This window comes from Alexandromys fortis, unplaced genomic scaffold (genome assembly GCF_014885135.2).
Source record: "Alexandromys fortis isolate MF-2015 unplaced genomic scaffold, M_Fortis_MF-2015_v1.1 scaffold_45, whole genome shotgun sequence".
Classification (NCBI taxonomy): Eukaryota; Metazoa; Chordata; class Mammalia; order Rodentia; family Cricetidae; genus Alexandromys; species Alexandromys fortis.
In genome coordinates this window covers 7,379,905-7,400,711 of record NW_026067926.1, presented here as the reverse complement: position 1 = coordinate 7,400,711, position 20,807 = coordinate 7,379,905, and the positions used below count along the sequence as shown (strand labels likewise).

The 20,807-nt window shown below is 43.1% G+C and overlaps 1 protein-coding gene across 1 annotated transcript in view; it reads right to left on the bottom strand.

Annotated features, from left to right (window-relative positions):
• The window catches only part of Smg1 (SMG1 nonsense mediated mRNA decay associated PI3K related kinase), a 105,646-nt gene extending 91,267 nt beyond the window's left edge, over positions 1 to 14,379 (bottom strand). The window contains exon 1 of the mRNA XM_050143150.1: positions 14,237 to 14,379. Within this exon, the coding sequence (XP_049999107.1) occupies positions 14,237 to 14,322 (86 nt within the window). The 5' untranslated portion in view covers positions 14,323 to 14,379. The remainder of the gene's footprint in view (positions 1 to 14,236) is intronic.
• Positions 14,380 to 20,807: the final 6,428 nt, after the last annotated feature.

Sequence of the window (20,807 nt, the reverse complement as noted above, 5' to 3'; positions counted from 1 at the left end):
GAAGGAAGGAAGGAAGGAAGGAAGGAAGGAAGGAAGGAAGGAAGGAAGGAAGGAAGAAAGCCTGATGAACTAAGTTCAATGTTCAATGCCCCTCTCAGAACACACTTGGTAAAGGAAAAGCAGCACCTCCCACTGATCCTCATATAGTTACTGTAGTACACATACAAACAAAACAAACATTTTTAAAACTCTTTTTTAATTAAAAAATGTCTCATGAATCTCAGAAGGCATAATGTCATAAATCAACTATAAAGGAAAGACACAAAATAATCACACTATTCTACCACAGGAATACTCATTAACTAAAGAGAGTTTGCCCAGCACTTTACTAAAACCCAGGCGGCAGCAGCAGAGCCAAGACAATGGCCCCAGCTCTGCTCAGCTGGCGTCAGAATTACTGACATATATTTAGCATAAATTTAAGGAAGGTAGAAAACAACTTAAAACCACCTACTAAGTTATTTCAAACCTACAAAGTCTACAAACTCCATTTTTATTATATTTTATACCTAACACACTTAATCACATTTAGTTAGTTAAAAAAAAGCCGGGCAGTGGTGGTGCACGCCTTTAATCTCAGCATTCGGGGAGGCAGAGGCAGGTGGATCTCTGTGAGTTCAAGTCCAGCCTGGTCTACAAGAGCTAGTTCCAGGACAGGCTCCAAAGCTACAGAGAAACCCTGTCTCGAAAAACCAAAAAGAAAAAAAAGAAAGAAATAGATTATTCTCCCTGGCTTATATTTTCAACTAGTAGTCAGTTCTTTTATTTTGTTTTGCTTATTGTTATTTCTGAGATAGCATCTCACCATGTAGCCCTTGGCTGGCCTGAACTCTCTATGTAGAATAGGACAGGCTAGAAATCATACAGATTTGACCTCCTCTGTATCCTGAGTATTAAGACTAAAAGCTTGGGGCTGGAGAGATGGCTCAGAGGTTAAGAGCATTGCCTGCTCTTCCAAAGGTCCTGAGTTCAATTCCCAGCAACCACATGGTGGCTCACAACCATCTGTAATGGGGTCTGGTGCCCTCCTCTGGCCTGCAGGCATACACACAGACAGAATATTGTGTACATAATTAATTAATTAATTAATTAATTAATTAAAAAAGACTAAAAGCTTGTGCCACCATGCCCAGTCCTGGGTAGCAAGTTCTTTGAGTTGCCTGTGGATCAAACCTGAGGAATCATGCATACTAAGCCAATATGCCACCACTCATCTCCATCCTTTTACTCTCTTATTCTGAGATAGGGTCTCACTAAATTGCCCAGACAGGCCTTTAACCTTCCATCCTTCTACCTCAGCCTCCAGTGTACTTGAAATGGCAGGCCTCTGTCAACTACAGTGGATTTTTAAATGGACCAGAAGAATGGGGAAGAAAGGGAAGTTCCTGGTCAAAGAATACAAACTCTCAAATGGAAAAATGTTTCCAGATAATCTGCCGTGACAGAATGACTATTGACAGAAACAATGTGCTTTGTACTTCGAATTACTTCAAAGAGTGCATTTCAAACATAGGTATGTGGATGCAAACCTGTAATACCATCAAGCAGAAAGCTAGAGCTGGAAGATTTCAGATTTGAAGTCAGCCAAAAGCTACACAGTGATAGCCCTACATCCAAAAATAATAAAATCATGAAAATAATAACAAAACAAAGTACATTTTAAATAGCTCTCCTACCATCCAAAAAAAGTTAAAAAAAATTGGCTTGATTTAATCCATCAACATTATATGCACTATGTACATTTATCTAAACTTCAGTTTGTACCCAATACACATGCACAACTGTGTCTGTTAAAAAATAAAGCAGACAACTGTCAGTGGTGGTGCATGCCTTTAATCCCAGAATCTGGGAGGCAGAGGCAGGTGGACCTCTTTGAATCTGAGGCCAGTATGATCTATAAACTGAGTTCCAGGTCAGCCAGTGCTACATAATGAAACACTATTTCTGAATGAATGAATGAATGAATGAATGAATGGAAGGAAGGAAGGAAGGAAGGAAGGAAGGAAGGAAGGAAGGAAGGAAGGAAGGAAGGAAGAAAGAAAGAAAGAAAGAAAGAAAGAAAGAAAGAAAGAAAGAAAGAAAGAAAGAAAGAAAGGAGAAGCAGTAGCAGCAGCTTGGGGAAGAGCAAAGGCTGGTGTGTCTCTGTGAGTTCAAGGCCATTCTGGTCTACCTAACAAGTTCAAGGCCAACCAGGGTTACATAGACCTGTCTCAAAGAAAAAAACAAGGGGCTGGGTGGGATATAGCTCAATAGTGAACACTTGCCTAGCAAGTCCTTGGCCCTGCATTCAATCCTCAGACAGAAAGACAGACAGATACACATACACACAAAAACCTGTCAAAACACAAGAACGATAGTTATAGTGCAATTTTGTGTCCTCAATAACTTACAATAAAATAAAGGTAACATGCATTATAATAACTATGTAAAGCCACTTAAATACTGTATTTCTCTTAGAAAACTTGTTTTTAGGGCTGGCAAGCTGTCTCAATAAATAAAGGCACTTGTCATATAAACCTGATGACCTGAATTTGATCCTGAGATCCTTGTAAAAAATGGAAGAACAAATTCCACAAAATTGGTCTGACTCATGTTTGCAATATATGCACTTGAGTGCACATACAAATACAAGTTTTTTTAAAAGAAAACTTGGTTTTACAGCCAGTGAGAATACTATACATAACCTTAATTATTACCCGAAGTTCATTCATAACTTCGGTTTTCCTCAAAATGGAACACAATACTGCATTTAGAGTGCTGCTAATATTCCAAACAATGACATAATCATTTTTAGTAGAACACATCTGTGGGTCCTTTTAAACTCAGCTTCTGAATAACCACTCTGTCTCAAGTTCCATGGTCCTTATGACACTGAGAACCTATTCAGTTTCCATTTTTCCTCAGGTACCCTAAAAATAGTAAAGACAGGCAAGAAATGCAATTGATCTTTTTACAACAAATTTTAAGATGCTTTCTTTTAAACTAAATATTGATATTGATTCTGTGATACTAGAAGTCATTTTTAACCAGAATACAATTTCACTTTTTGAAAGGAAACAAACATTAAAATGAATGCAGCCATGCACTGTTTCAGAAACTGTTGGCTCTGGAAAAGCAGAGTTTCATTCCTCCAATCAAGTGCAGAACTAAAATTGCCCCAGGCATTCTAAAGGGACATCAGCAACTTCAACCCAGTACTTAATATTTTAGTGAATGGACTAGTTTACATAATTAATACGTATAGATACAACAGATGTGGGGTAAGAGGCCAATGTGTTAAAGAATTTGAAAATATAAGCAGTGTTTTTCAAGATTAATAAGACCTATTAATCTTAATTACCTTACCCTTCCTTCTATTTAAGAGCTGGCTACCAAAGATCATTAAAACAATGATTCCTTGAAGCTTCTTGAATAGCTGTATAGTTTGCTGCCTCAGGCTAACTGGGCCTGCTGTAAGTAGAACAAGTCCTCTCCAAATGCTGCCTAGGCTAACAGGTTTATAAACTCAGGTACTAGGTAAAATCAGAAACGTGCAGACTCCAAATACCACCTCTATCAACTATGTCCTATGGCCAAAGTATATCTGAAAAACAATGTACTAGCAGCGCACCGCAAGATTTTTTTCCATCATTCCCTGATCAACAAACCAATAGGTGCATAAGGCATTCAGAGATACTTTAGAGGTGTGAACAAATGAGCAAATATTGCACTATTTTAAAGAAGGTATGTCAGCACCTGAAAATTTGGATATCTGAGTGGAGTCTTGGAGTTAAGTCCCTCTATAGATAACAAAGGACAACTACATTGACATTCAAACAGAATAAAACCAGGTATGGTGTCAAACATCTTTAATCCCAGCACAGGGAGGTAGATGATTTCTGAGTTTAGAGCCATATAGGGCTACAAAGTGAGACCCCGTCTCAAAATAAAATTGTTTTTAAAGAGAAAAGGGGAGACTACATACTATTTTTTGATGCACTAGTAGGATGGAAGGGGATACAGACGTAAAACATGACTTACAGAAGATCCACACTCTAGCCGGGCAGTGGTGGCACACGCCTTTAATCCCAGCACTGGGGAGGTAGGCAGATCTCTGTGAATTCGAGGCCAGCCTGGTCTACAAGAGCTAGTTCCAGGACAAGCTTTAAAACTACAGCGAAACCCCCCTGTCTCAAAAAGCCAAAAAGAAGAAAGAAGAAAGAAGGAGGAAGGAGGGAGGAGGAGGAGGAAAGAGGAGGAGGAGGAAAGAGGAGGAGGAGGAGGAGGAGGAGGAGGAGGAGGAGGAGGAGGAGGAGGAGGAGGAGGAGGAGGAGGAGGAGGAGGATAAGTAGTATGAAGGAAACCCAGGATATAGTATTTAAAAGTCTGTGTCCCTCTTAACAGTGTAAGAACAGCCAGGCTGAACACTCTGAGAAGGAAAAACTTCACAACAGTTGCAGCTATCACTTTGTAGCAAGAACTGCAAATAGCATACGGGCAGCAAGGAGCTGTGATGAGGAGGTGCCTCAGAGCGAATAAGACAGACAGACACACACAAAGGGAGAGAAAATGACTGGGTCTGTTCTCTTCAACCTAAACACTAGTTGGGGTAACAAAATGGGTAAGTGATGTGATAAGCATTCGTTGATATTAGCTACAAACTTTGAAAAGGCAGAAGGATCTGGGTTAGGAATCAAAGCTGAAAAAAAAAAGGAAAAAGAGTGTGGATAAAAGGCCAAGAATCTGTAGCTCCTAGAATAAGTCTAGCCAGATGAGGACCTCCTATGCATTCCAGCACTCCAGATACCAAAAAATGGGTCTACCATCTGAAACTTTTCAATACTTCAGATACTCCAAGTTAGCAAGCAAGGTTTATAGCGATAGTTAATAGAAATACATTGAAGATAGTAAGATTCAAAAATCTAATGAGACTAAACTGATAATAAATCCTGACAATAAATATATAAAGACGTCCCCTCTACAAAAGATTTCAAAGTAGAGGGGGCTGGAGAGATGGCTCAGAGGTTAAGAGCCTGCTCTTCCAAAGGTCCTGAGTTCAATTCCCAGCAACCACATGGTGGCTCACAACCATCTGTAATAGGGTCTGGTGCCCTCTTCTGGCCTGCAGGCATACACACAGACAGAATATTGTATACATAATAAATAAATAAATATTTTAAAAAAAAAGATTTCAAAGTAGGGCCAGCAAGATGCTCATTTGGTAAAGATACTTAATACTGCCTGTAAGATGGTTTATTGACTTCCACAAATAGGATGACCTGTGCACCCCCGCCCCGCCACCACATACACACAAATAATAAAATGTTTAAAAAAAAAAGTCAATGGGGAGCTGGAGAGATGGCTCAGTGGTTAAGAGCATTGCCTGCTCTTCCGAAGGTCCTGAGTTCAATTCCTAGCCACCACATGGTGGCTCACAACCATCTGTAAAGAGGTCTGGCGCCCTCTTCTGGCCTTCAGGCATACACACAGACAGAATATTGCATACATAATAAATATTTAAAAAAAAAGTCAATGCATGCTCTCAACAATATGCTGCTGCTGGCAGGGTGGGGTGGTGGTGGTGGTAACTCAACTGAAAAAATTGTCTGTTGTTGGAAACCGGGGCTACAGAGGTATACACATCCAGTTTTAAAAAAAAATTACTGAAGAATGAACCATAGTTGGGCATGGTGGCACATGTTTATAATCCCAGCACTCAGGAGGCAGAGGCAGGTGGATCTCTGAGTTCAAGCCCAGCCTGGTCTGCTAAGCAAGTTCCAGGACAGTCAGGACTATTACACAGAGAAGCCCTGTCTTGAAAAATAACAACAACAGAAAAGAACCACACATATACAATGGAGTTCACTCAATAAACAAAGAGAAGAGGGAGAACTAACTTTCTAAGACAAAACAGTTCTGAGTAAGCAAGTTGGTAACACTCTAAAGAAACAGAAAACAAAATATAGTATGATGGCCTATTGTGTATAGGAATTGAATCACAAATTTTCTACAAACTCTGCTTTTAGGTCTTTATATAAGAAAAAGTATTTTTCTCTGTAGTTCCAAAAATACAAGCTCTGAGAAAGTGACACCAATTTCAGGTAATCAAAATAATGATACTATGAAATGACCTGAAATAAACAGCTTGTGTGACTCCTCCAAGGACAGTTCAATGACAGGAACTCCAACAGATCTGTTTTTGGTAATTAGGATAGGGAAAGCAGAAAACCCTACTGATGTGAGAATTCAATGTTCCTTAAAAGGTACTGTGGTCACATCTGTTTTAGAAGAGTAGCATGTCTTGTTTACTAAGGTGACAAGTATGGACAAGGGGAAAGACTCACTCACCTAAGTGATTACCCTTAACTACCAGACAACAAATGAAAGGCTTCTGCTAGCCCAAGTTCCCACATATTGGGAAGTTTTTGTCTGAGCTTCAGTCATGCACTATAAACAGAACACAGAAGGAATACATGACTTAAGTCCTCAGCAGCCTTTTGTCTGGCCTTCCCAACTGGGCTTACAGATACACACCCTTCAAGAAACAACAGATTGAATCTTCCTAAATGAAGGCACTCTGGTGTTTTAAATTTCAATGGCTCAAGCCATTCTAATTACACTTGAACTATGACCAAAGTCAACAGTCCAGCTCCAGTCCAGCTCTTTAGCTTCATCATTTACTTGTCTTATTCTTCACAGGCATCCTGCTTCTAACTAAACTGAGAGAATTTATCAGGAAGAGCTTGTATTACAGCAGCCATTCTGTCTGATTCAGATTTTCTCCAAGCTTACCACGAAAACTGTATAGACCAATTTCATCACACCACACGTACATGCAGTGTCAGAGACCAGAATGTTCCACTCAACTATACAGCCTTTCCTCCTCTCTAAGTTCCCAAATCTGAAACTCCACTAATCAAATATAAAATACACCATACTATAATACACAATCCATATGCTCTGCCATTTTTTATTACTTAGAGAATAATTCAGTACTTTCTATGATCAAACCCATGTAGATAAGGCCTATGATACAGCATGCTCTGCCATTTTAAATTCTGATTTCTCACTTACAAATCAAAAATATCCCCAAAAAGCATCAATATGTACTGGTAATAATATTTTCATAGTTAAAACTATTTTATTATCTCTTAAATTTAAAATAGGAATTAGAGAAATGGTTCAACAATTAAGACTGCTCTTGCAAAGGGCTCACATTCAATTCCTAGTGCCCACAATTATCTATGTATGGGTGGTGTGGAAGGTCCTTCTGTCTGTGTGTTACCTTTATTAGTTAATGAATAAAAAACTGCTTTGTGCCTATAGCAGAGCTATAAGGAAACAAAGCTAGGCGGGGAAAACTAAACTGAATGCTGGAAGAAGGAAGGCAGAGTCAGGGAGAAGCTCTGTAGCCCAGCCAGAAATGGATGGTGGAACTTTATAAAGCCTGTAAGCAGCAGCCACATGGTGATACACAAATTAATAGAAATGTGTTAAATTAATATGTAAGAGTTAGCCAATAAGAAGTTAGAGCTAATGGGCCAAGAGGTGATTTAATTAATACAGTTTCTGTGTGATTATTTCAGTTCTGGGAGGCCAGGACAAACAAGCAGCCCCCTCCAATATGTGGGTATCTGACTCTGGTCCCAGGGGATCCAATATCCTCTTCTGGCCTGTGAGGACAATGCCTGCACATGTATCCTAGACATGCAAAACACCCATACACATTTTTTAACAAAAATTTAAAAAGTTTGAATACTAAGCCAGGCAATGGTGGTGGTGCATGCCTTTAACCCCAGCACTTGGTAGGTAAAAGCAGGCAGGTCTCTGAGTTCAAGGCCAGTCTGGTCTATGGAAGTTTGAGGACTGCCAAGGCTACAAAGAGAAACCCTATGTAATACTAATGTTCAATCACGTTCCAATTTTAAAAAAGAAACAAAGAACCAACAAGATGCTCAATGAGTTAAGGTATTTGCTACCTACAAGCCTGATGACTGGAGTTCTAATTGTTAAGTGTTTGGTTTTTGGTTTTTTGTTGTTATTGTTGTTTTTTGTGTTTGTAAGAGACAGGGTTGCTCTGTGTAACTTTGTCCTGGAACTCATGCTGGGATTACTGGCACGTGCCACCACTGCCTGACAAGTGTTTTTTATAAAGGTTTTATTTGCCTGGCGGTGGTGGTGCACGCCTTTAATCCCAGCACTCGGGAGGCAGAGGCAGGTGGATCTCTGTGAGTTCAAGACCAGCCTGGTATACAAGAGCTAGTTCCAGGACAGGCTCCAAAACCACAGAGAAACCCTGTCTCGAAAAACCAAAAAAAAAAGGTTTTATTTGATAACAAAAATATTAACTTTCATTGAAAAAGCACTCTTATACAGTTGTTATAACTGTCAAGGTTTTATTTATAAAGGTTTTATTTGATAATGAAAAATCAACTTCCATTGAAAAAGCACTCATATACCATTAGTTGAAAACTCCCAATGTACTAAGCAATCTGTAATACAGAACAGATAAAAATGATTATCAGTGGGGTATAGTGGCCTGCAGCTGTGTTTCCTAATACTGTGAGACCAAGGTAGAAGAATCACTTAAGTCCAGTAGACAATACAGACAAAACAAAAGCTTGAGCCCAGTGAACAAAAGTTCATACATACTCATTAAATTCTAAAGTCCCATTCACAGCAATGAGATATTTAGCTCTGTTCAATTTTATGATTTTTTTGAGTATATTATTATATATCTGTGAACACCAGACTTAGTATATATTCACAAAAAGTAGAAAAAACAACTCTGATCTCAAAATTCCAATGTCAGTCAGTTGAGGTGGCACATGCCTTTAATCCCAGCACTCGGGAGGCAGAGGCAGGCATAATTCCAAGTTAGTATATTCTACAAATGCATTTCCAGGCCAGCAGGAGCTATACAGCCTATATTGTAATCTTAGCACTCCAAAAGCATTAAAACCAGCCTGGATGGCCAGGTGGTGGTGGTGGCAGTGGTGGAGCACATCTTTAATCCCAGCACAGAAGGCAGAGTGAGTCCAAAGCCAACCTGGTCTAGAGAGTGAGTTACAGGATAGCCAGGGCTACCTACACAAAGAAACCTGTCTTGGGAGGAGGAGGAAGAAAAGAAAAAAAAAAAGGCCACCCTGGGCAATAATAGCGAGACCCCTGTCTCCAAAGTAAACCACCACCCCCACCCCCTTTTTTTTTTTTTTTTGATAGTTTTTGTAGAGCCCTGGCTGTCCTAGAAGTAGCTCTGTAGAACAAACTGGCCTCAAATTCACAGAGATCTGCCTGTCTCTGCCTCCTAAGTACTGAGATTAAAGGCGTGTGCCACCACTGCCCATCTTAAAACCCAACTTTTCATTATCAGACATAAATATCTAACTCTAATTTCACAACACTATCTTTTGATCTTTCACATGGCACTTTGTACCCCTGAAAATTTTGACCTGCCTACTGAAAATGGTAACTAATCCTGTTTCATTCCTTTAGAAGCCTAAAAATAGCCAGGCGGTGGTGGCTCATGCCTTTAATCCCAGCACTCCGGAGGCTGAGGCAGGTGGATCTCTGTGACTTTGAGGCCAGCCTGGTCTGTAAGAACTAGTACCAAGACAGGCTCCAAAGCTATAGAGAAAACCTATCTCGAAGCCAGGCGGTGGTGGCTCATGCTTTTAATCCCAGCACTCGGGAGGCAGAGGCAGGCAGATCTCTGTGAGTTCGAGGCCAGCCTGGTCTACAAGAGCTAGTTCCAGGACGGGCTCCAAAGCTACAGAGAAACCCTGTCTTAGAAAACCTATCTCGAGCTGGAGAGATGGCTCAAGGGTTAAGAGCACTGGCTGCTCTTCCAGAGGTCCTGAGTTCAAATCCCAGCAACCACATGGTGGCTCACAACCATCTGTAATGAGATTTGGTATCCTCTTCTGCCATGCAGGCACACATGCCGGCAGAATGCTGTATGCATACCAAATAAATCTTTGGCACTGGGTTTTGATCCTACTGCACGTACTGGCTTTGTGGGAGCCTAGGCAGTTTGGATGCTCACCTTACTAGACCTGGATGGAGGTGGGTGGTCCTTGGACTTCCCACAGGGCAGGGAACCCTGTTTGCTTTTTGTGCTGAGGTGGGTGGGGGACTTGATTGGGGGATGGGGAGGGAAATGGGAGGCGGTGGCGGGAAGAGACAGAAATCTTTAATAAATAAATAAATTTAAAAAAACTAAAAAAAAAAAGAAAACCTATCTCGAAAAAAAAAACAAAAACAAGAAGCAGCCTTAAAAAAAAAAAAAAAAAGCCCTATGACACATACCAGTAACTCCAACCACTCAAGGCTGAGGGAGGAGGACCTGAAGTTTGAGATCAGCTTGAGCTATAAAGAAGCAATACCACTCCATCTCAAAACAGGGGGGAAAAAAAAGGTCTGGGAAGAAAAAGCTTGGGCACCACAGATACCTAATGTACAACAATATACATGTGTTAAATAAAGACTCCCAAGTACAAGAATATCTAATGGATGCATTCTTTACTCCCAATATTTATATTTATTTAGTCTGTGTGTGTGTTTCTATATATATGTTCAGATCCTGTGGAGACAGATTCACATAGACAGCTGTGAGCTTCCAGGGAGGCAGAGGCAGGCAAATCCCTGAGTTCAAATCCACCCTGGTCTATAGAGCAAGTTCCAGGACAGCCAAAACTACATGGTGTGGGGGACCATGGAAGGACTACAAGGTCAATGTTCCTTAAACACTTATCTTAAAGTTCTTTCTAGTGGTCTTGGTAAACTTTCTCTATTGCCTTACCATAGTAGTCTATTCAGCCACCAGAGACATTTCCTGTGGATATGTGTGAGGGATTCCTTTTACTATGACTGACACAACAAACTGGCAAACAATTTCTAAAAGAAGCTGACAAGAATTGTTCTTTTTCTGTTGTTTTGAAGCAGGGTATATGTACCTCAGACTGGCCTGGAACTCACTATGTACCAGAGGATGACCTTAAATTTCCTTGTTTTTTGAGACAGGGTTTCTCTGTAGCTTTACTAGAACTAGCTCTTATAGACTAGCCTGCCTCTGTCTCCCCAGTGCTGGAATTAAAGGCTGTGTCACCACTACCCGGCTGACCTTGAATTTCCAACTGCTGGAATTACTGGGTGTGCTATTACACCCTGGTTCTGGAGCTGGGGATCAAACCCAGGGCTGCTTCCCACATTCTCATCCAAGAATTGATTTTTCAACTGCCTGAACCCTCCTCACCTGCCCCTCCATAAATATGGGGGGTAACAGAAAAATAAAAATTATTTGAATGAAAATACACCTGGCAATAACACTCATATATATGGGAACCTAGAAAGTGGAAGCACAATCAAGACCCCTTTTTAATGGAGGGTGGAACAGAACTCAGCAGCTATGAGCATTTGCTGATCTTTCTAAGCACCAGAGTTTGGTTCCCAGCACCCACATGATGACTCATAACTTGCCTGTAACTTTAGTCCAGAGGATCTACCTCCCTAATCTGACTTCTCCTGGATCTCAAGGTGCACATACATATACTACAGACATACATAAATACATAAAATAAACAATTTTTTTAAGATTTGAGAGCCAGCAAGATGGCTCCCCAAATAAAGGCACTTGCTGCCAACCCTGATGACCTGAGTTAAATAGATAGAATCCATATAATAGAAAGAAAGAACAGCTTTCTGATCTACTACTCGTTGCTCACCGAAATGCCCACACAAATAAACATTAAAAAAAAAAAAGATTTAAATGAACTATACAGTCTTTCCACACTTGAAAATATATAGTAAAAGTTAAGTATCTCCCACTTGGCCACGCGGGAAGATAACCTCCGCTGTGTCATTAGCAGCTGCATAATCTGAGTAAAGGAAAGAGGATGGGTTCTAATTTTACTACCAAAAATATGAACTACAAACATGAGTTTTTCACTGGTTATTTAGCAAATCAATCATGGTCACCTTACTAAGAAATCAAGTTCTGTTAGGGAGTATGCCTATATTCCTGTTTCCTCCATAACAACAACAACCAAAAAGAAAAAGAAAAAAAAACACCCAACCGGGCAAGGCGACAGCACACCTTTAATCCTAGTACTAGGGGAGGCAAGCAGATCTGTGAGTTCAAGGCCAGCCTGGTCCACAGAGCAAGTTCTAGGAAAGCCAGGGCTACACAGAGAAACCCTGTCTTCAAAAACAAACAAAATAAAAAAGCAAGTATTTCCAGCCTTGTAAACTGTTATTCCATAGAATCAAGCATGTATCTCAAAGTACCCCCTACCCAATCAGAGCTCATAGGAAATTTTCATCCTTTCCCCATACTCTTACTCAGCCCAAAAAAAAAAAGCACCTAACAACCTACATACTTATTTTAGCTGTATAAACAATTCTGCCCCAGCACTTGGGAGGCAGAGGCAGGTGGATCTCTGTGAGTTCAAGGCCAGCCTGGTCTACAAGAGCTAGTTCCAGGACAGGCTCCAAAGCTATAGAGAGACCCTGTCTCAAAAAAAATAAAAAAATAAAATAAAATTAAAAAAAGCCAATTCTGCTTTATATCTGTCAAGCTAAGAAGTCAGGTGACCCCAGCATGTGGCTATAACTCTCCTACTTATTTCTTTAGAACTATAAGCTATTATTTTCCAAAAGCTATACTTGAGAAGGGTATTTTAGTCTTCTAAAGATTATTAAGTTCTCTTAAATATACAAGTCATAATGCAGAAAAGTAGTAGAACCCATTTTTTTGTTTCTTTGTTTTTCCTAGACAGGGTTTCTCTGTGCAACAAACAGCCTTGGCTGTCCTGAACTCTTGTAGACCAGACCAGCCTCAAAACTCAAGAGATTCACCTGTCTCTATCTCCCAGTTGCAGAGATTAAAGGTGTGTGGCACCTAGTCTGGCTGTAGAGTCCATATTTTTTAAATGAGAGCTCTATCAAAAGTCAAATTAAAGTTAATTTATCATTTAATGTTAGCTGCTTAAAATCAAATCTCAAACATTTCAATAAAAGTAAAAATAACAAAGCACGTTAATGTAAATAATCAGTCAACTTGTTTTGTTTAACACTACACCAATCCTCATACAGGGCAAGACAAAGTTATGATTCTGCAAACACTTTAATTGCTTCATATCTCAATTCTAGACTCAAGCATTCATTTTTTAAATCGTATTTGGTCACAAACACCAGTTCTCAACAGACATAATGTTTAGGAAAAACATCAGTCAAAACTAAGTGTACTCCTACTAACAGATCATTTCAATTTCTCTACCAATTCTTAAAATACGACAGTCTAACCCCTCATAAAATCCTTTACATCCAAATCGTTCTAGAAAGCAAGACCAACCCCCAAAACTTGTGTGCTCTCCATTCACGTGGTCAATTCTGAACAATTACAATGGAGTGTACTTCAAAGAATACATCAGCTACCACTGAAATAGAGGCTTAAACATTGAGTTAGTCCTAAGTACTGTTTTAAAGCTCAAGTAGTCACTGAATACTTGAAGCATTTACTCAGCAAAGAATAGAAAACTAAATTAAAGCACAAAGGTCCATAGTCAGAAAAACCTGACTAGATATAACTTTTCTTTCGAGTTAATGCTTCTAATGTTTTCAAATCCAACCAGACCCCAACTCCTCCATGCAACAGAATATTTCCCTACTCCCGTGTCCAAACTCACTCCCAAGTGTCTAGGTAAATTGCTGTTCGCCAAAATAACTGTTTCTGCAGTTAGGGAAAACTTAAAATTCCCTAATGCCAGGTTGGGTCGATTCCATTCACAAGTCCCACAATCACATCTTTCGGCTGACTAACGTCCTGCCTAAATTCAGAGGAAGGCCTCGGCTGGAGTTCGGGGCTTTAAAAAGACATTAATTAACACGTGCGAGTGCAGAAGGGAGCAGAGCTAAGGTGGTCTTTTCGCGCGGGGACTGGACGAGGAGAAGCCGAGGAAGTTAATGGGTAACAGGGAGAGTTCCTGGACCTCAAACCTCAAAACGGAGAGATGATGGCAGCGGAACGTCCTCCTCCACCCTCCCCAACCCAAGCTCGGAGCCACTGCTCCAGCCCTCGGGTTGAGCGAGGCAGGCAGCCGGGCACAGAGGCCCGGGCTGGCCGGGCAGGAATGCCGCGCCCGGAGGACACCCAGGAAGCCGCGCCCGGCTCCAGGGGCGGCGGGCCTAGGCCGCGCCTCCCAGTCCCACGGGTCTAGGCCTCGGCCAGCTCCAGGCGAGGCTCGACGCGGTCACCCACCTGGGTTGCCAGTCATTCCAGCTCCGCGGGTACTTGGTGCCGCCGCCGCCGCTGCTCAGCCGAGACCCCGGGGCTCTGCGGCTCATTACCTTCCCCGACACGACATGGCCAAGCGCCGCCGCCCGAAGAAGCGCGAGTCGCCGCCTGAACCGGCCGCAGCCGACACTGCGCTCTGGCGTGGGGCTGAGGAGGAAGCCGCGGAGGGGGCGGCGAAGGGCGGGGGAGGCGGACGGCCGTTCCGGGTTCCGCTGGAGCCCGCAACGCAGGAGCAGGAGGCGGGAGCGGCGCGGCGAAAGGGAGGCGGAGGCAGGCGAGGCGACGTCTCTTCCAGGGCAGCGCGCGACCCGCGACGCTGGGGCCCAGGAGGACGAGGACAGCGAGGAGGCGGTGGCGGCGGCTCCTCACGCTCACACGGCCACGGCTTCCCCGCCTCCCGGCTCCGCCCGCCGCGCCGCCGCTGCCGCACGGCATGCTGGGAGCGAGGGGCGGTGCCGACGCCCTTGGAGTCTGGACATGGGGCGGGGCACGGGGTGAGGGGCGTGGCCATTGCTCGCCAACTATGGAGGGGGCGGGGCTTGAGACGAGCGCAGGGTCACCTACGAGGGGCGGTGCCGGCGCGCCCATAGCCTGAGGGAAAGGGCGGAGTTTCTGGGGGCGGAGTCTATGATACACCAAGAGAGGGGAGGGGCGAAGCCGGAAGGCGGGACTTGATAGAGAGGTGCCAGAGCTAAGGGAACCTAGAAGTCAGGGCGAGGCTTTGCTCGCGTAGCCGAAAGGGGTGGGGCTTTGAAGACTGGGAGAGAACTGCGTGCGGGGCGGGACGAAAGCGAGAAAGCGACCTCCCTGGGCGCCTTGGGCTGCGGCTAGGACTGCGGCTAGTGAGGGTTGTGTGGCTCCGCCCCGGGGCATCACGGGAGAGGGGACTCTCCATCACCCCCCCCCCCCTCCGGTCCACATTCCCTAGGCTACAACTCGGAGGACCGGCAGTCAGGTCTGAAAAGACGTCCAATGGAGGACTGGAAGTGGGGCGTGCCCTTGTGCCCCGCGCGCTCGCCGCCCCCACAGTCATGCCCTTGGCGCTCACTTGCGCCCACTTGCCTACCATCCTCCTAGAGAATAAAAATGAGAATCGTAAAATAGAGAAAATAGAGGAAGAGGAAGCCAAATCGACACCTTTTCAGCCCTCACCTGAAATGTCATGGTGTCCTGATATCTTCTTCCTTTTTCCAAATGTGAAAACCAAGACCACCAACCCCTGCTTCCTGCTACATGAACTGCTTTGTAATCCTCTGGTTCCTTCCAGTGGAAAAAGACTAGTTACCTACACACTCCAGAAAGAATTCGCTGAAGTATTGGGCACATTGTATGAACACAGTGTACTTCTTTGTGTGCATGTCTAAACACGTGGAGTTCAGAGGACAACCTCAGGTGTTGCTCCCAAGCCTCCAGCTACCTCGTATTTTGCTACAGGATCTCGCCTTGACTGGCAGAGAGCCCCGGGAGCTGCCTGTTGGCTTCCTCTACGCTGGTATTACAAGCGGTGGCACCATTCTGGCTTTTTCTGGTGGGTTTCCTGTTTGCAAAGCAAGCACGTCAATGATAGAGTTATATCCCCAGCCCCAGGCCCATTTTAAAAAGTGATCAAGATGCGCATCAAGCAAGTATTTAAACCTTTTTCCGCATGAAGTTTTAGGCCATCATTTGCATTACAAGAAGTATACATTATTTATATAATTGAAATTTGTTACCAATGGTACAGTAGGTAGAATTTACGAAGCACCATGCACGAAGCCCTGTCCCCAGCACCCCATGAACGCTGCATGATGACCTGTCTGTAACCCCAGCACGCAGAAAAAGGAAACCGGAAGTTGTTCAGGATCACCCTCGGCTACATTACAAGTTCCAGGCCAACCTGAGCTACATAAGACCCTAACCACTCCCACGGCCCCAAAAAGAAAATTATTACTAAAAGTACTTAATTATGAGTATATAGCTCCCTTTGCCTATGTCCCTTACATCTTCCCACCTTCTGGTTCTCCAGCATGCCCATAAACCCCTCACTAGAGTAAGATCCTTCCAAAAGACAATCAAGGGAATTTTCTTCCCCTCCCTCTTCCTTCCTCTGCCAACCACGTGGCTTATCATTGCAAAAGGTGGGGGAGTCTTCTGAAAAGATGATCTTTGACTCAACACAGAAATCCCCACAAGGAATTGGCAAGCCCCAAGCCTGGTCACCAACCTACTGAAAAAAAAAAAAAAACAAAAAAAAAAAAAAACAAAAAAAACAATTTAGTGGAGCTGAGATATTCAGTGTTAGAGCATTTAACACAGCTGCCATGTCTGAGGCCCAGGGTTCAATCCCCAGCACTGCAAAATAATAATGATAATTACTTCAATAAGATCGTTTCATCAGAACAGATGCACCCCATGTACACACATTTCGTACTGAAATTGCTCTGGGAACCCTCACAAATGCCCATTTCCTTCTCATTGAAGAGGGCGTACAAAGAAGGGTTCGGCCAGGTGCTTAAAGAGCACAGCTAGGTTCCAACTCACACTTCTCTTACATCAGCCTCTGGAGAGCTGGGATAGCAGATCTCCTGGAGCTGGAGATACAGGCAGTGCTGAGCCACCTGGTATGGATGCTGGAACTGAACTCAGGTCCTCTGTAAGAGCAGTACATATTCTTGAGCCCTGCCTTTAAGCCTAACACTTAGAGGCAGATGCAGGGAGATCTCTGTGAGTTCAAAGCCAGCATGCAGAGAGTTCCAGGCCAGCCAGGACTACATATAAGAACCTATATATACAAAAAATATGAAAAGTAGAAAGAGAAGGCCAGGCGGTGGTGGCACACATCTTTAGTCCCAGCACTTGGGAGGCAGAGCCAGTCATAACTCTGTGAGTTTCAGGCCAGCCTGGTCTACAAAGCGAGTTCCAGGATAGCTAGGACTGTTACACAGAAAAATCCGATCTTGAAAAATCAAAGAAAGAAAGAAAGAACAGTACATTTTCCTTTTTCTTTTCTTTTCTTTTTTTTTTTTTTTTTCGAGACAGGGTTTCTCTGTGGTTTTTTGGAGCCTGTCCTGGAACTAGCTCTGTAGACCAGGCTGGTCTCGAACTCACAGAGATCCACCTGTCTCTGCCTCCCAAGTGCTAGGATTAAAGGCGTGTGCCACCACCGCCCGGCTCAGTACATTTTCTTAACTGCTGAGCCATCTCTCCAGCCCCAGTACATTCTCATATATTATCAAATAACAATTTGTTCTTTTATTCAACATTCAGCAAAATTGATGGAGCACCTACTAACCAAGAATTTGACAACAGGACAACCTTCAAAACCCAGCCTTTGAGAAGCTTAGGGAGAAGTCACTAAGTGGCTGGACCTTTCCAAGAGCTGGCTGAAATACTTATATTTGATCATGCCCCCTCTCCCACCCTGCTTAACCAGGCTCTCAGTCTGGCTGCAGATGCCTTTTACCCAATGCCAATTAGTAGACTCCCAAATCAATTAGCAGCGGAATAACCAGGACCTTAGATTTTTTGAGAAAATTTTCACAAATCTCTTTTTTTAACCTCTCCAAGTCACAAAATGTCATCAAAGCAATTCAAAGGAAGGCTCCGAGTTCAAATTTTGCCTCAAATAAGAGGAGGGAGTATTGACAAACTTTTGACTTTTACTGTAAAATGGAGGCATTAACTATACTGGCTTCTTGGGGACTTTAAGAGAATCCATAGAACTAAAATCAGAAACCCTTGAGTAAAAATCAGATATGTGAACCACTGAGGTGACTCAGCAAGGAACAACACTTCCTGTCAAGACTGAAGAGCTGAGTTTGATCCCTGGGACCCACTTGGTGGTAGGAGAACACCAATACCTACAAGTTGTCCTCTGACCTACACGTGTGCCACGGGATGTGTGAACACGCACAGTAAGTAAATAAATAAAATATATTTAAAAAAATTAAATCTAGCCGGGCGGTGGTAATGCACGCCTTTAGTCCCAGCACTCGGGAGGCAGAGGTGGACGGATCTGTCAGTTCGAGGCCAGCCTTGGTCTACAAGAGCTAGTTCCAGGACAGTCTCCAAAGCTACAGAGAAACCCTGTCTCAAAAAAACAAAAACAAACAACAAAAATTAAATCTACAGTTTTTTTTCTGAAATATATAGCTATTTGACAATTGGAAGGGGTTTAAAAAAAAGATAGCATGCAGAAATTGTATCCTATTGATCAATTCTTATTTATCTGCCTTGTGTGTGTGAGTCCCTGAGCATGCACGATGCTTTTCCATAGAAATAATTAACCCTGAGAAACAGTGCAGCAAAGGGCAGTGTGAGTCTAGGGCATCTGTGAGAGTATCACTTTCCTGGAAAAACACTTTTAACTGTTCTTTCCCCATTCATACCACTGTGGGAGCCTACAGTCAAGGAATTTGCTGGGCTGGCACTCATTGTGAAAACCTGACAACCTGAGTTCAGTGCCCAGGATCCACATAAAGGCAGAAGGAGAGAATGAACTCCCATAAGCTGTTCTCTGACCTTCACACACTTGATCAGAAGTCCTGAATGTAAGCCCCAGGATTCAGTCATTACACTTCCCCAGGGAATTCTTTGTGTGTAGACATGAGCTAACACATGGTATATGCGTGGAGGTACTCAAGTGTGGATGCTCACGCATGCCATCAGAGCCCAGACTCACTCTCCGCTTTATTGCCTTTTGCTTGGGCTGGGCTAGCTAATCGGCAAGCTCTCAGGACCCACCTGTTTTACATGCCCCCATGCTGAGGTCACAGGCACAGCAAGGCCATGCCTAGCTTTTAAAGTAAGTGCCAGGTGTTTGAACTCAGATCAAGCTTTTCAGAGCAAGTGATCTTACCCACTGAGCCATCTCCCCAGGCCCCCTCCCCCAGGGCATTCTCATGGGTACCCAGCATTGAGGACCATCTCTTGAGAGGTCCCTGAGTGGTGAAGCAGTTCTTCTCAACCCCACCTCCCTCCCAACATTGTGAATTATAAAGACAAATATAAACCACTAGGGGATAGGAGAATGGAGACTGAGAGCCTTGTTCTTTGTTTTTGTTTTTGTTTTTTTTTTTAGGCTTATTTTGTTTTATTTATGTGTATGTGTTGGAAGCGGAATATGTGTACATGAGTTCAGGTGCTCTCTGAGACCAGAGGCATTGAATTCCCATGGAGCTACAATTATGGAACCTTGTATGCCTCCCAACGGGGGTGAAAGGAACCAAACTTTGGTCCTCTGCAGCAGCAGTATAAGCTCGCAACCTCTGGTCTTAGTTGCTTTCTATTGCTGTAATAAAATACCATGATCAAAAGAAACTTGGGACAGGGCTCAAGAGGCAGAGGCAGGCAGATCTTGGTGAGTTCAAGGCCAGCGTGGTCTACAGAGTCCAGGACAGCCAGAACTGTTACTACAGTCAGAATAGCCTGTCTTAGAAAACCAAAACAAACAAAAAACCCAGCAACTTGGGAAGGAAAAAGTTTTATTTCACTTAAACATCACAATCCATCATGGAAAAAGTCAAGACAAGAACATGGAGATGGGAAAGAAGCAGAAGCCACGGAGGAGTTGTGCTTACTGGCTTACTTCACATGCCTTGCTCCGTCAAGTTTCTTCTATCAGCCAGGACTACCTGCCTAGGAATAGCACTGCCCACCATAAACTGGGCCCTTCCACATCAATAAGTCATCAGGAAAATGTTCTACAGGCTTCTCTACAGGCCAATATTATGAAAGTAATTTCTCAACTAAGATTCCTTCTTCCCAGATATGTCTAGCTAGGTTTGTGTCAAGTTGACCAAAACCAACCAGAACACCTATGAGCACTCCAGCCCTATTACTATTAGTTAGATATTATCATCAATTCATGACAAATATGAATGTGCATAAGGCTTTCAAGGGTTCACTTTCATTTCTTTTGGTAGTTCTCTGTCCCTGACTCTACCAGCATTTTTCTAGTCCATTCCTGTTTTAAGGATGGGATTTCTGATCCTCAAACACTGTCTGTCATCAGTTGGTCTTGTTTGTTTTTTTTTTTTCTCACACTGAGGACTAAACCCAAAGTTTCTCACATGCTAAGCAAGCACTCTACCACCACTGATCTAAATCCTCAAGCTTCTCTCTCTCTCTCTCTCTCTCTCTCTCTCTCTCTCTCTCTCTCTCTCTCTCTCTCTCTCTTTCTCTCTCTCTCTTCTTTTTTTCTTTTTTTTCTTCCTGAGGTAGGATTTCTCTGGGTAGCTAGCCCTGGCTGTCCTAATAGACAAGGCTGGTGTCAAACTCAGAGATCAGCCTGCCTCTGCCTCCCAAGTCCTGGGATTAAAGGTATGTGCCACCGGCTTTATTTTTATGTTTTTAATGTTGAGGCAGGGGCTAGAGAAATGGCTCAATGGTTAAGAGAGCTTCCTGCTCTTCTAGTGGACCCATGTTCTGTTCTTAGAGTCCATGTCAGATGGCTCGCAGGAGCCTATAACTTAAGCTCAAGGAGATGCAAGACATTTCTTCTGGACTACAAGAACATGTGCCCTCACCCATGAACAAACCTCCATATGGATATATA